The 12,189-nt window shown below is 48.5% G+C and overlaps 1 protein-coding gene across 2 annotated transcripts in view; it reads right to left on the bottom strand.

The window, feature by feature from the left end:
* The window catches only part of VTCN1 (V-set domain containing T cell activation inhibitor 1), a 32,776-nt gene extending 21,107 nt beyond the window's left edge, over positions 1 to 11,669 (bottom strand). The window contains exon 1 of one of the 2 annotated variants that reach the window (XM_036453105.2): positions 11,544 to 11,669. In XM_036453105.2, coding sequence (XP_036308998.1) covers positions 11,544 to 11,575 — 32 coding nt within the window. In that variant the 5' untranslated portion in view covers positions 11,576 to 11,669. Of the gene's footprint in view, positions 1 to 8,679; positions 8,878 to 11,543 lie in introns of those variants that run through there. The other variant, XM_045586994.1, reaches the window with a different exon arrangement.
* Positions 11,670 to 12,189: the final 520 nt, after the last annotated feature.

Here is a 12,189-nt window from a genome sequence, read left to right as displayed (position 1 = left end):
CACCTTGTCCGCTCAGCCCTGCCCACCCGCCTCCTCAGGCCCATAGGGGCACTGCTCAGGGACAGCCTTGTTATCTCTGGAATGGCCCTGCCATCCCCCTTGCTCCACCCTCATCAGCTCCCCAGAGAGCCTGGCCTTCTCCTAAGGAAGCCTCCGTGGGGGCAGGGGGCTTCACACCTGGGCAGCGCTGCACTTGACCCCAGACCTGTGTCCGGATTAAACACTGCTGTCTCCACAGGCCCGTTGTAAGGGTCCCAGGAAACCAACTATCAAGGTATAAATATCAGCTGCTATTTTGAATTGTAAATGTTGATTCTTATTTTTACCCCTTCTCCCTCCCCCAGATGTAAATGACTTCTTACTGCTCACAAATTTAAGTTCAAACTAAGCCTAGAAGTTAAGACTCTCCCCAGATACTGCAAGCTGTCTGTCCAATGCTTCTCCCCTTCCGGAACCCCCTGTTCTGGTCAAACTGACCCGTGTTGTCCCCTGTCACCTTCTGCCTAGAACATTCTTCCACCTCCTCTTGGCCACCCAAAGCGGGCCCCATTCACAGCCTGGCTTGGCTCCGACTTGCCCCTGACGTCACTCCTGAACCCAGCCTGGAGCTTGCTCCTTCTCTCTCCTTGGTGGATGAAAGGGGCTAGGGGCAGTGCATTTCCGAAGGCTGGGCTCCATTGAGAGAGGAGAGCCAGGCACTGGGGTTTGGGATGGCAGCTGGGAGGCGGGAGCTGGAACTGAGAAGCTCTGATGGGGAAGGACAGGACAGCCTGTCTCTGGAGAGAGCACATCTCCATGCACTCTCTCCCCCCATCAGTCACGGTGATCTGGGCCGCGGGCAGGTGGACGGCCCGCAGAGCCCCAGTGATCTGTGATCTAGATGACTCAGCAGCGCCCTAAAGCACGGTGGCTGATTGACTTGTCGCCCTTAAGGTGCCTATCGGAGGCCCGTGTTGTCACTGATGACACATGCTCGGGCTGCCTCCTCTCAGGAAGCCTAGCCCTGGGTCAGTTCTGTGCCTTCATTACTAAAGCTGGAAACAAGCACATGTCACCCTCCGAGCTCTTCCCCACCAAAGCACCTATCCCTGTCTCAGCATTCTGATGCCTGTGTTCTGAAATGGGAGACAGGGTCCTGTTTGTGCGCCCGAGGCTTCTGTCACTCACTCTCTTCACTTCCGTGACACCAGAAAATCTCCCCACTGAAAAGCACACCAGCAAATCTCAGAACCACAGGGATACGTTTGCGGTCTTCCCAAGGTCCTACCTGGAGTCCCATGGCAAACCCTCATCTGCTCAGACACGCGTTCTCGCCTTTTAGATGTGAGCACTGTTCTGCAGGGCTGGCCGGGTAAAGCTTGTGAGGACAGAGGAGGCCCGGACCGCGTGAGCCGCACTCATCCACAGACCCTGAGCTGCCAAGAATGGTTCTGAGACCCAAGGCAGGGGAGATACCCCTGTCCCAGGTCCAGAGCCAACCTTAAGGTGAACTCCTCCGTGAACCTGTCCATCTGTAACAAACACAAAGGAAACTCCTCTGGCCTTCCTGGAGTCTGTACCTGCCCCTGCCCTGGAGTGAACTTGAACCTAGGGCCTCCTTCTGATTTCACGCTCTGCTGCTTGGTCCTTTCCCTCTGGTCCCGCCTGAGCTGCAGAACACCAGTCTTCACTCTCCTGTAGATTCGTGGTTTCGGCAATCCCCTCAGAGGGACTCCCAGCCAGTTACTGCATGCAGGAAGGTGCTATTGTGCTCTCTCGTAGGCACCCCAGCTCCTGTCCTGGACCCTGTGGCCACCCTAAACCACTGTGGCCCAGGGCCTGGCGATACCAGGGATTGGTTACAGGGCTATTATAAAACACAGAATTCTGTTTTAACTTTTACACATCCAGATAGCATATGTTAGTAAAAGCTTACGATTTAAATCTAAAGTATTGATTTGAGCATAAAAAGTGAAGAATGCATAGCAATTCTAAAAGTTTAAAGAGTTTGAACACATATATATAAGCTCAAGAAAAGTTTACATAAATTTGTAATTACCCCATTTTTTTAGCCCCATTTCTGGCCCCCTACCTCCATTCTCTTATCTATTTTTAACTACTTGGGCCCCTAATTATATCAGGCTGTTTCTTGCCTCTAAGCTTTGCTTATGCCCCTTTTCCATGGTAGGAACTTAGTAAATGTCTGTTGAATAAGCGCTCCACCTTAGAGAATGCTTCCCAGTGTGTCTAGCAGATAGTATTTAAAACTTTTTGAATTAATGAATAAATTAAATGGCCACACAGTGTTACTAAGAGCAACGAGCTCATTTGTAACTTCTGAGTAGCCATTTATGGGAGGAATTCTCATTTATCTTCCTCCTTAAAGGAAAATAATATTTTATAAAACTGTGGTGTGTGAAATCTTCCTGACACTATGAATTATTACAGAATTCCCTGGAGAGTTGAAAATGGAAGACCTGGTTGGCTGGGGTCAGGAAGGGAACCTGGAGAAGAAATTAATTGGTAACAGCTATGCTTGAGTCCTCGCTAAACTTCAGCCATTTCAGTCATTACTCTCAACAAATGTCTTTCAAAATAGAGATATCCTTCCAAAGAAAAAAGGAGCTTTGCAGGGAATGAAAATTTAAATTTTTAGCAATAGTGCATAGAAATATCCTTAAAAGAAGTAATAATCTTACTAAAAATGTTTAAAATACTGAATAAAAAAAAAAACCCACACGCATTTTTGAACATTTAGTTTTGCTGGCAAGAACAAGGAGATTTGCAGAGGCTAAAAGTGAAGCAAAAAACATTGTTTTCGGCAGATAAGAGGGAACTGAACACAGTGTCTGTCTATGAATTCCACTGACAAAAGAGCTATCAGAACATCAGTGTCACAGCAAGGGCCCACACAAGCTGGAGAATCTAGTTGGAGAACCACATAAGCTAGAACCCTCCACTTCCCTGAAGGCACTAGCCAAGTCAGATTTTGGCTTACATTTAACCTCATTTGGTCTTAGTTCTGGATTAAAAGAATGCTTCCTGAGATTTGAGGTCTGAATTTCCAGTGCCTCCAGTCTTGAAGAACCCCAAACCAAAAATTAAGTCTACAGTGTTCCTAGTTGGTGTAGTTCCAATGCTTAATAGAAGCAAAAGCAAAGGATCTCTGAAGAAATGCATTCTGTACCCAGGCCTCAAAGAATTTCAGCAAATGAAACTTCCCAAAATACAAGTTTATAATAAAAAACCCCTAAGGGTACAAAAAAAAAGGCACCAGGAACAGAATAAAGGAAAAGGCTTCATATATTGAAACCATTAGGTACAGAATATAAAATAAGCCTTCTTAATGTGTTAAATGAATAAGGGAATGGAAAGCTTGAATATGGAACAAAAGATTAAAAAAACTGACCAGATAAAGATTTGAAAAAGAGTCAAACAGAATATCTAAGCAATGAAAAATAAATAATTGAAACTTAAATCTCACTGGACACATTAACTAATAGATTGCATACAACTGAAAGAGAATTGGTTAAGCAAAAGAGTTGAAATATTAAATATTAAAGAGAAGGTAAGACACATGAAGACCAAAATAAGAAATTTTAATATTTATATCCAATCAGAGGTCCAGAAAAACAGAACACAGAGTGAGAGAGAAGCAATAAATGAAGAGAAAAAGACTGAGTATTTTTTATTATGTTTGAAATATCCCAATCTTCAAACTCAGGAAGCTCAATGAATCATAAGTAGGTAAATAAAAAGAAAACTACAAGACACTTCATAGTGCAACTGAAGAAGAACAAAGCAAAAATCTTAAAAGCAGTGAGAGAGAGAAGACAGATTGCCTAGAAAAGAATGACAAGTAGACTAATAGCTTACTTTTCACAGTAACAAGGGAGGCCAGAAAAATTATGGAATTATGTCTTCAAAGAAAAGGAAATACGAGACATAGAGTATATCTATAGAACCCAGCAGGTATTGTAGACTGTGATGTGACATGGAGAGAATACAGCCCCACCATTAAGGCTTCATGCCCAATAGGCTGCTAGGTGATGCTCTAAAAACTGGAGAGTAAGATGGATGATTTCTCCAGGGGATAGAGACAGCCTTAATGGTCATCCAAAGGATTTGTTTCAGGCATAATAAACAACTTGGAGAAACAAGTCATGGACAAAGCTGTGCTGTCCAGAGGTCTAAGGGATCAGGAACTTCAAAGAGATAGACCAAAGGAAGCTTTGATGGCCAGCATAGTGTGCCTGAAGCCAGGCAGCCCTGGGTGATTCACTAGGCCCGTGGTCGGCAAACTCATTAGTCCACAGAGCCAAATATCAACAGTATAACGATTGAAATTTCTTTGGAGAGCCAAATTTTTTAAACTTAAACTTCTTCTAACACCACTTCTTCAAAATAAACTTGCCCAGGCTGTGGTATTTTGTGGAAGAGCCACACTCAAGAGGCCAAAGAGCCGCTTGCCCCATGCATGGCATTAGAAAGGCAGGGATGGCAACCCGCCATTCCCACACCAGACCAAGAGACTCACATACAAGGGGACAGAGGTCAAAGTTAAGGTTCAATGAACTTACCTAAAAATTTATAATGAGGAAACCAGAAAGAAGTGTTTTCTATTTTGACTTGTGTATAGTTTTTTCTTTTTTCTTTATGGTTTTGTATTCTTTATACTTGAATTATGTGCTAGCTGGTAGGGACATTGGCAGGTACCACTTTTTTTTTATGCTTAAGGCATTATTTTTGAATTTGAAGTCAGAAATATTTGAGGGTCAGCGAGGGAACTACCTTCTTTACTTGGTGCCTTTCTTTATAATGTGTATAATTTCTGTTACACAGTGCTGGCAAATGCACTAAAATGTTAGTGTCCCCTCCTGCTACCAAGCAGTTAAGACCCATCCAGAACCAGGGTGACAGTGGATACAAAGTGTGATTTATTTCAAGGTCAGAGAGATGAAGAGTAAGGTCTCCCTCAGAGACACTTAGAGGCAGATTGTGTTAGGGACTGAGATCCCTATTAGGCCTGAGAGCAGTGCCTCCCCACTTCTCCATTGTCCCAGAAACTGGTTAGCTCTGCCTCTCATAACATACCTAGAAGAACAAGGCAAAAGTCTTTAGAGCCGTAAGAGAGAAAAGAATGGAGATGAGAAAAGAACCAAAGCTGGTGCCCATGAAGCTGCACCAGCCACGTCAAATCTTGGCTTAGATTTAAGAAGTTAGGATAAGAGGCTTTGTTAGTTTCATATTCACAATGTTTTTAATTTCCTCTTCTCAGACATGTGGCTCTGGTGCCGGGAGAACAAATTCAAATTGGACTATGTGTCTAGGTTGCTTATAGGTCTCCTCCCTGCTCCAGAATAGCTAGCTCACCTCCAAGTTGTAAGCAAATTAGATGAGCACCTATGAACTAGGAAGATGATAACATCCTAAAAGGATGGACTAATTAATAATTATAATAATGAGAGGGCTGTCATAATAATACACTGTGTTTATTTAGTATCTGTCACTTGAGGAAAATGGGGTGAGCCACTGATGTCACCTCATGAACCTTCCCTTCATGTTTATAAGAGAGAAAAGGGCAGAGATTCGTTACCAAAAAAAAGCCTATTTGGCTGAAGGTCAATCATGGGAGGATTACTGTCGAAGGGGAAGCTCTGAGAACTGTGATGTCTGTGGATGCAAAGAGGAGCGGGCGGCCCGTGAAGGAGACCACGGTCTGCCGGTCTCTCCTGGGCTCAGCCCTTCCTCCTGCCCCAGGCCCTTTCATTACTGTGCTTGCTTTCTGTTCATGCCCTCTGTTTTTTTGTGATTACTCCAGCCCCTCGTTTCCAAAAGTGTGCCCTGTATATAAATAAGTATTATGTTTAAAAGAATTACATTTTCATAACATTGGGTCAACCACAATCAAATAGATTCCTCTAGCTTTAGGACTTTAATATGCTCATTGCATAGTGAATGTCCCAGGGGAGTATATGTTAGGCTGAACCGTTTGAAATAATCATTTCTGTAGGTCAAAATCAATCAAATGTTGGCAATTTCATATGGTCCAGCCAATTACTATTCAGGTCTCCCAGCCTCGCTTGACTACAGAACTCCGGGAGGAAATTCTGTGGCAGAGGCGGTGTCCCTGAACTCACCTTGGGAAAACAGTCGTAGACACTTAAATACAGACTGTCCGGTGCCTGGACCCATGATGTTCAGATGCAACAGGGTAATGGGCTGAACAGATTGGGAAAGATGGAGGAATCCTGCCAGGCCCCCGGGTGGGCGGAGCTTCCAGGAATCTTCCACCCCATTGGAAGTAGGGAGATGCACATTACTCTACAGTTACACCTGTTGCAGTGGTAAGACACAAGGATGTTCTTAGCTATAAGATTGCTTTAAAATTCTTAGTATAGTACACCTAGGTTCCGCAGAAAAAGCGGATTGTGAAAGGATACACACTCTACTAATAACTATGTGAAATGATTTGCAGTTGGGTTTGAAAAAAATCCGATTTGCAGTTGGATTCCTAAAGCTAAAGGAATCTATTTGATTGTGGTTGACCCAATGTTATGAAAATATAATTCTTTTAAACATAATACTTATTTATATATATATACAGGGCACACTTTTGGAAACTAGGGGCTGGAGTAATTACAAACAAACAAACAAACAAACAAAAAACAGAGGGCATAAACAAAAAGAAAGCACAGTAATCAGGGGGCCCAGGACCAAAAACTTGTATTTCCTTTTAAAAATTTTTTTCATAAATGCTATTATACTGCTTCAAGTGAAAAAGAAATCATACCAGTTGCTCCTTAAGCTCTGAGTCCGTACCAGAATATCTTGTGGGGAAATCCCACTGTACCCTCTCCTCTTCTTTGCAGCTGGGAGAATAGCATCAAGGAGCAGATGGCCTCCCAGCCAGGACTTTGGTAAATTAGGTTCCTCTGGCCAGGACTTTGGTAAATTAGGTTCCTCTGGCCACCTCACTGAGCTGGCTGGGGTCCGTTACCTCAGAGATGGACACCTCTGCCTGCCCATCCAGATGAAGGGCTGGCCCAAAGTCTACAGGCCTTCCCAGGGGCAGGGCTGAGACTGCACCGATGCAGCCTGGCCTCAGACTGTGCTGGGATCCTCATCACTCCTCGCCACCCTGCCCAGGAAGATCGGAACTCAGACAGCTCTTTCAACAAGCAAGTCTGCTGAGAAGGAAGAGATGGGGAGGGAGCTGGAGAGGTTGGGGGGCTGCAAGAGGGTTATCCTTTTAAGATAGAAAACACTGACATGTGGGTTGCCTGTGGACGGGGATAATAGAGTAGCAAAAGAGAGATGGATGACGCTGGCTGGAGGAAGTGAAGCTGGGTGGACCAGGACACAGAGGGGTCACCCATTGATAGGAGTGAGGTTTGTCCTCTGGAGCCGGGAAGGGAGGCAGGGGAAAGGGCCCAGCTGAGGGCAGCAGGTGGTTTTGGAAGTGCACAGATGAAGGAGCACCTGTCTGCAGGCTCCTGCTTTCTCAGTGAAAGATAAAGCAGGATTGTCACCTGAGACTGCGCTAGGGGAGGAAGAGAAGAGCACTGAGGAACGGCCATTTGGGGGATGGGTGGTGGTGGTGGCAGAAGAGTACATGAGCAGTTCATCAGAAGCTAAAAGAGACAAGTTAAGACCCTTGGATTTTATGGATGCTGCCTGTGTTTCCGAAATCTTTCATGGTTTTTATTCTCTGAAGATTTCTATTTAAAATCTGCAGAGAAAGGAAGAGGGGGAGTGCCTGTCCCCCCATCACTGTGGCACTGAAGGGATGTCAATCTGAAACATCTCAGGCGGGTGGTTTGGGATTGTGGAGCGCCGCTACAAAGACAGACACAACCTTCGTTTAGTACCTGCAGGAGCGCCATGCTTCTTCCTTGTCCTCAAGGCCCATCTGTTCTCTCCTAAGGACATTTCCTAAGGAGACATGTGGACTGGGGAATGATCCTGGGTGAAATGTATCCCTCTATGGCAGTGGTTCTCAGCCTTCCTAATGCCACGACCCTTTAATACAGCTCCTCACGTTGTGGTGACCCCCCCACCATAAAATTATTTTCGTTGCTACTTCATAATTGTAATTTTGCATAATTGTTATGCATCATAATGTAAATATCTGTGCTTTCCAATGGTCTTGGATTACATCCTATGCTTCCCCTGAGGAGTCAAGGAACCCAGAGAGAATGCTAATGCAGTTGACCCCCAACCCCTCGCTGTGCCCCTCAGTTTCCGATGCAGTGGGTCCGGAGGGTGGGCCTGAGAATGTGCATTTCTAACAGGCTCAGGTGGTGCTCCTGCTGCCAGCCAGGAGACTGCATATGGAGTTTTGAGTGGGTTGCCACCTCAGTCAGCCGAAGATTTCCCCTTCTGTCCCAAGGAGAAATCTTTGAATAAGGACTAGGAAGTCCACTGAAATCCCTGAATTTGGACACATAGGTCCCTTAAACCCAGCTGCTCCTGTTGGACTTGTCCCTCCCACCAAGTCACTTTGTTATTCTGTAAAACCAGTGGAAGGGAATGATTGAATAAGCTTAGCTAACACATAGAGGCCAACGAGGTACAAGGTGCTGCTCTGAGCTCTTTACATGTATTAACTAATTTGGTTTCCACAGCAACTCTAGGAGGGAGGTGTGATGAGCCACATTTCACTGAGGAGGGAATGAAGATGCAGGTTAAGTAGCTTACCTGAGGCCAGCCAGCTAGGAAGTGGAGAGCTGGGATAGGAACCCAGGTCAGACTAACTCCAGTGTCCACATTATCCCCACTTCTGCATATGTCACAGGTAAATGTGGATGGAGCGTTGGTCTCTCAGATCTAGGGATCCTTGATGTTTGGGTAAACCGTGGTCAGCTGGGGTCCAGCACCATTTTGAGCAGGGGTCACCGGGCAGTATGCGTATGATCATTGACAAAGCTCTGTTCTGCCCACTTTTAACTACTTGACCGTTGAGCAAGTTGCACAATTTATTTTAACTAACCCTATCCTATTCTGTCCCATTCCTTGGCCTATCGTGTCCTTCCCGCCCTTCTTTCCCTGGATCACGCTAACTCATCTTTCAAGACAGCCCAGCCCTCACCTGCCTCAGGAAACCTTCTCTAAAGCCTCAAGTTAGGGCCGTTGCATCCTGCCCTGACTGTTTCATGATTTATGAACCACATTATGAAATGATCTGTTTAGTAGCCTTTCTCCCCATTAGCCTATAATCTTGTCCACAGCTTAATCATCTTTGCTCTAGTATCTAGTGCAAGGCAAGCACATAGTAAGTGCTCAGTTAATGTTGTTTACCAGCATGTAACCCCTTCAGAGCAGAGATCATGACTCTTCCACCCTGAGACTCCTAGCAGCTACTCAACACATGTTCCCTGGGAGAGTGCTGTGCCCTCTGACAGCCATGATGAAAAGGGGAGTATGGTTTTGACCACACAGCTCATAAATGTACCACAGAGGTCAGGCACAGTGGAAACTGCCTTCCAGCATTCCATCCCTAAGTGGCATGCATGTGAGCATGAGGTCTGGAGGTCATGAGCTCTCTAGTCATTATTTAAGAGAACGATCCATTGGGCCTGCAGGCCCTCTGATGAGCTCTCCTACACCACCAATGGTCACCATCACCTCGCCAATAAGAATCGCTATGGATTAAGGAAATTATGGCAAAGAGAGGGTTTGTTAGGGCCAAGGGTAGATACCAGGTTTCCTCAGGACGAGCTTTGTTGATCCAACTTCCCACCAAGCCTGCCCATGGACCCTCTTCCTGGGGGCCTCTTTGCACAAGAGATCTGCTGCCCGTGTGGCTTATCTCTGCCTTTGCAACTGTAGAGCCAGAATAGCTGAGCTAGGCCAACAGGATGCGCCTCTGTCCGTCCCAGTGGTCTCCCAAGCCTCCTGCAGAACCAGTCAGGCTGGTTGCCATGTGTTGTTAGAAAGCCCACATATCTGTCCCTGGAACAACAGAGCTGCCTGTGGAAGGAGGAGTGTGCATATCTATGAGACTGTGGCACAGTGTAGAGGGAGGAGCTGGGGTGGGCAGGGAGGGGGTAGGCAGGGCACCCGGGACAGAGCTTGGGTTTCAGAGTTCAGAAGAGTGGATTTCAAAGCTGCCCTGCCTCTTACAGGCTGTGTGGCCTTGAGCAAATGACTTAACCCCTCTGAATGATAATGAACCCTCACAGGCTGTTGTGAGGAGTGAAGGAGGCTCCTATGCTAGTCAGGCATCTAGCCCAGGGCATGGGGAGAGAAGCGCTGGCACAACACTGGCTCCTCTGACGTGGGTGCCGTTGGGGACATTCTTGCAGATAGAAGAATCCAAATCCCCCCCCCCCCCCCCCCCCCCCCCCCCCAACACACACACACCTGCTGCTTCTCCAGTGAGGGCTGTCCTTGCAGGGCACAGAAAGGGGAGTGCTGGCCCCAGCCCTGCCCGCCATGCAGTCCCCCAGCACCCGCTGCAGGCCTGGCCACTTCAGGCGGACACAGTGAGGGAGCCGACCTTTTGTTTTAAGAGAGAATTTTCTAGGCTGCCTCTGGGAAGCAGTGCTCTCTCAGTCTCTTCCCAGACTTCTCTGTGAACCTGAGGTTTTCTCTCCCCTCTCCCTTTTCTTCCTTTCACTGGAAAAGACCCCTAGAACCAACGAGCACCGGCCTTCCTACACACCGGCGGCGGGAGTTAGGACGACATGGAATCACTGCCGTTTCCGGAAAACCCTTCCTTTCCTTTCCTTCTCTTTCCTCCCGAAAGGGGAACAGAGGCAATAGAGGTGGCCGGGGCACGGAGCCACAGCGAGGGATGGGGCTTCCTTCATCCTTCGGCTCGGGGAGTTAGGCTGGGCCCGGGCATCCTCCTCCTCCAGCCCCTGTGGGCTCTCCATCCTCAGCTCCCAGCTCTGCCTGCACAGCAGCATTGCACACGCCCACTCCTCCTCTCCTGCTCGCCACCCCTAACCGCATCCCAGCCCCAGGGTGAGCCGGCTCTAGCCTCTTACAAAGGCCTTTTTTTCTCAGCGGCAGCAGGGTCCCCTCTCCAGCGAGCCCCCAGGAAGACCAGGGACCCCGTCCTGGAGCGGGGAGTGGAAGAGGGTTGGTGTGAATCCCTCACCAGTGCAGGGACATCATACCCAGAGAAGCAGCAAAGCATAAGCAACCCCGTTCTTTATCCTGGGAGCTATATACAGAGTGCCCCCCCCTGTCCCCGCCCCACACCTCAGCCATCATCAGCCATCGATTCTCTTCCTTCCCACCAAGCATCTGTGCCATCCCGCGCGGTGCCCCCGTAAGAGCCTCGGTGCTCCCAGTCAGGCACACACACTCCTCCGTCCAGAGCTGCCTCAGCAGGTGTCAGCTCTTCATGGCAGAAAACCAACCCAACCCTGAACAAGTGCCCCACATGTCTGGGGTGTTATGTCAAGTTAGGTTCTTGTCCCACCAGGCTCCTGTCAGCCCAGGGCTGGCTCAGATACGGATGGGGACCTATGGGGCAGCCTGGCCGTCTCAGCACCCCCCCAAAGCCCCACCCCTGCCCCCTCCACCCATAGAGACAGAGAAGTGTGCACTACCTCCAGAAGATGATCTGGCCCAGGGAAGCCATGGCGCGGGGAGAGTCCCTTCCCCTGTGCCGGCGCCGGGAGAAGCAGGTGCCTCTGCCCTCCTGTGTGTGACTCGCAGCCAGCGGGCGGGCGCTGGACTTAAATAATGAGCTCAGGCCGGGAGTGTGCGTGCAGCGGCGGAGGCTCAGGTATGAGGAAGCAGACACCCCTGCAGGCACACAGGCTGCGGCTCCCAGCCGCCAGGAGGCCAGGCCTGCGGAGCTGCCTCTCCAGGCCTTGACCCGAGAGACAGCAAAGCTTCCCAGACCCCCTGCTTCAGGGCTGGTATTTGGCACAGGCTTGCTCCTCCTGACCCTGGGATGGAGATTTAATCTCCAAGTGAGAAAGGACTGGGACCACTCAAGGAGTCAGGGCTCTGCCGAGAAGCTGGAGGCTGGCATCCCCAGGCCGGCTGGGTCCCCATGAGGGGCCTCTTGTGGAGGAGGGTGGTGCTGAGGGACCTCGGGAAGGCTGTGGGTCAGAAACGAGGAACGCTGAGTTTGTCTCCCAAGACTGAACTCGCCTCAGGCACAGAGATTGCCCAGCTGGTTTTCCTCAGTGAAAGCGCGGGGGGGTGGGGGGGGTGGGGGGGAGTGGGGGGAAAGGGGGCCAGGGG

This window comes from Pipistrellus kuhlii, unplaced genomic scaffold (assembly GCF_014108245.1).
Source record: "Pipistrellus kuhlii isolate mPipKuh1 unplaced genomic scaffold, mPipKuh1.p scaffold_m20_p_24, whole genome shotgun sequence".
Classification (NCBI taxonomy): Eukaryota; Metazoa; Chordata; class Mammalia; order Chiroptera; family Vespertilionidae; genus Pipistrellus; species Pipistrellus kuhlii.
Note: the sequence above shows the minus strand (reverse complement) of the source record. Positions and strands in the feature narration are given on the sequence as shown.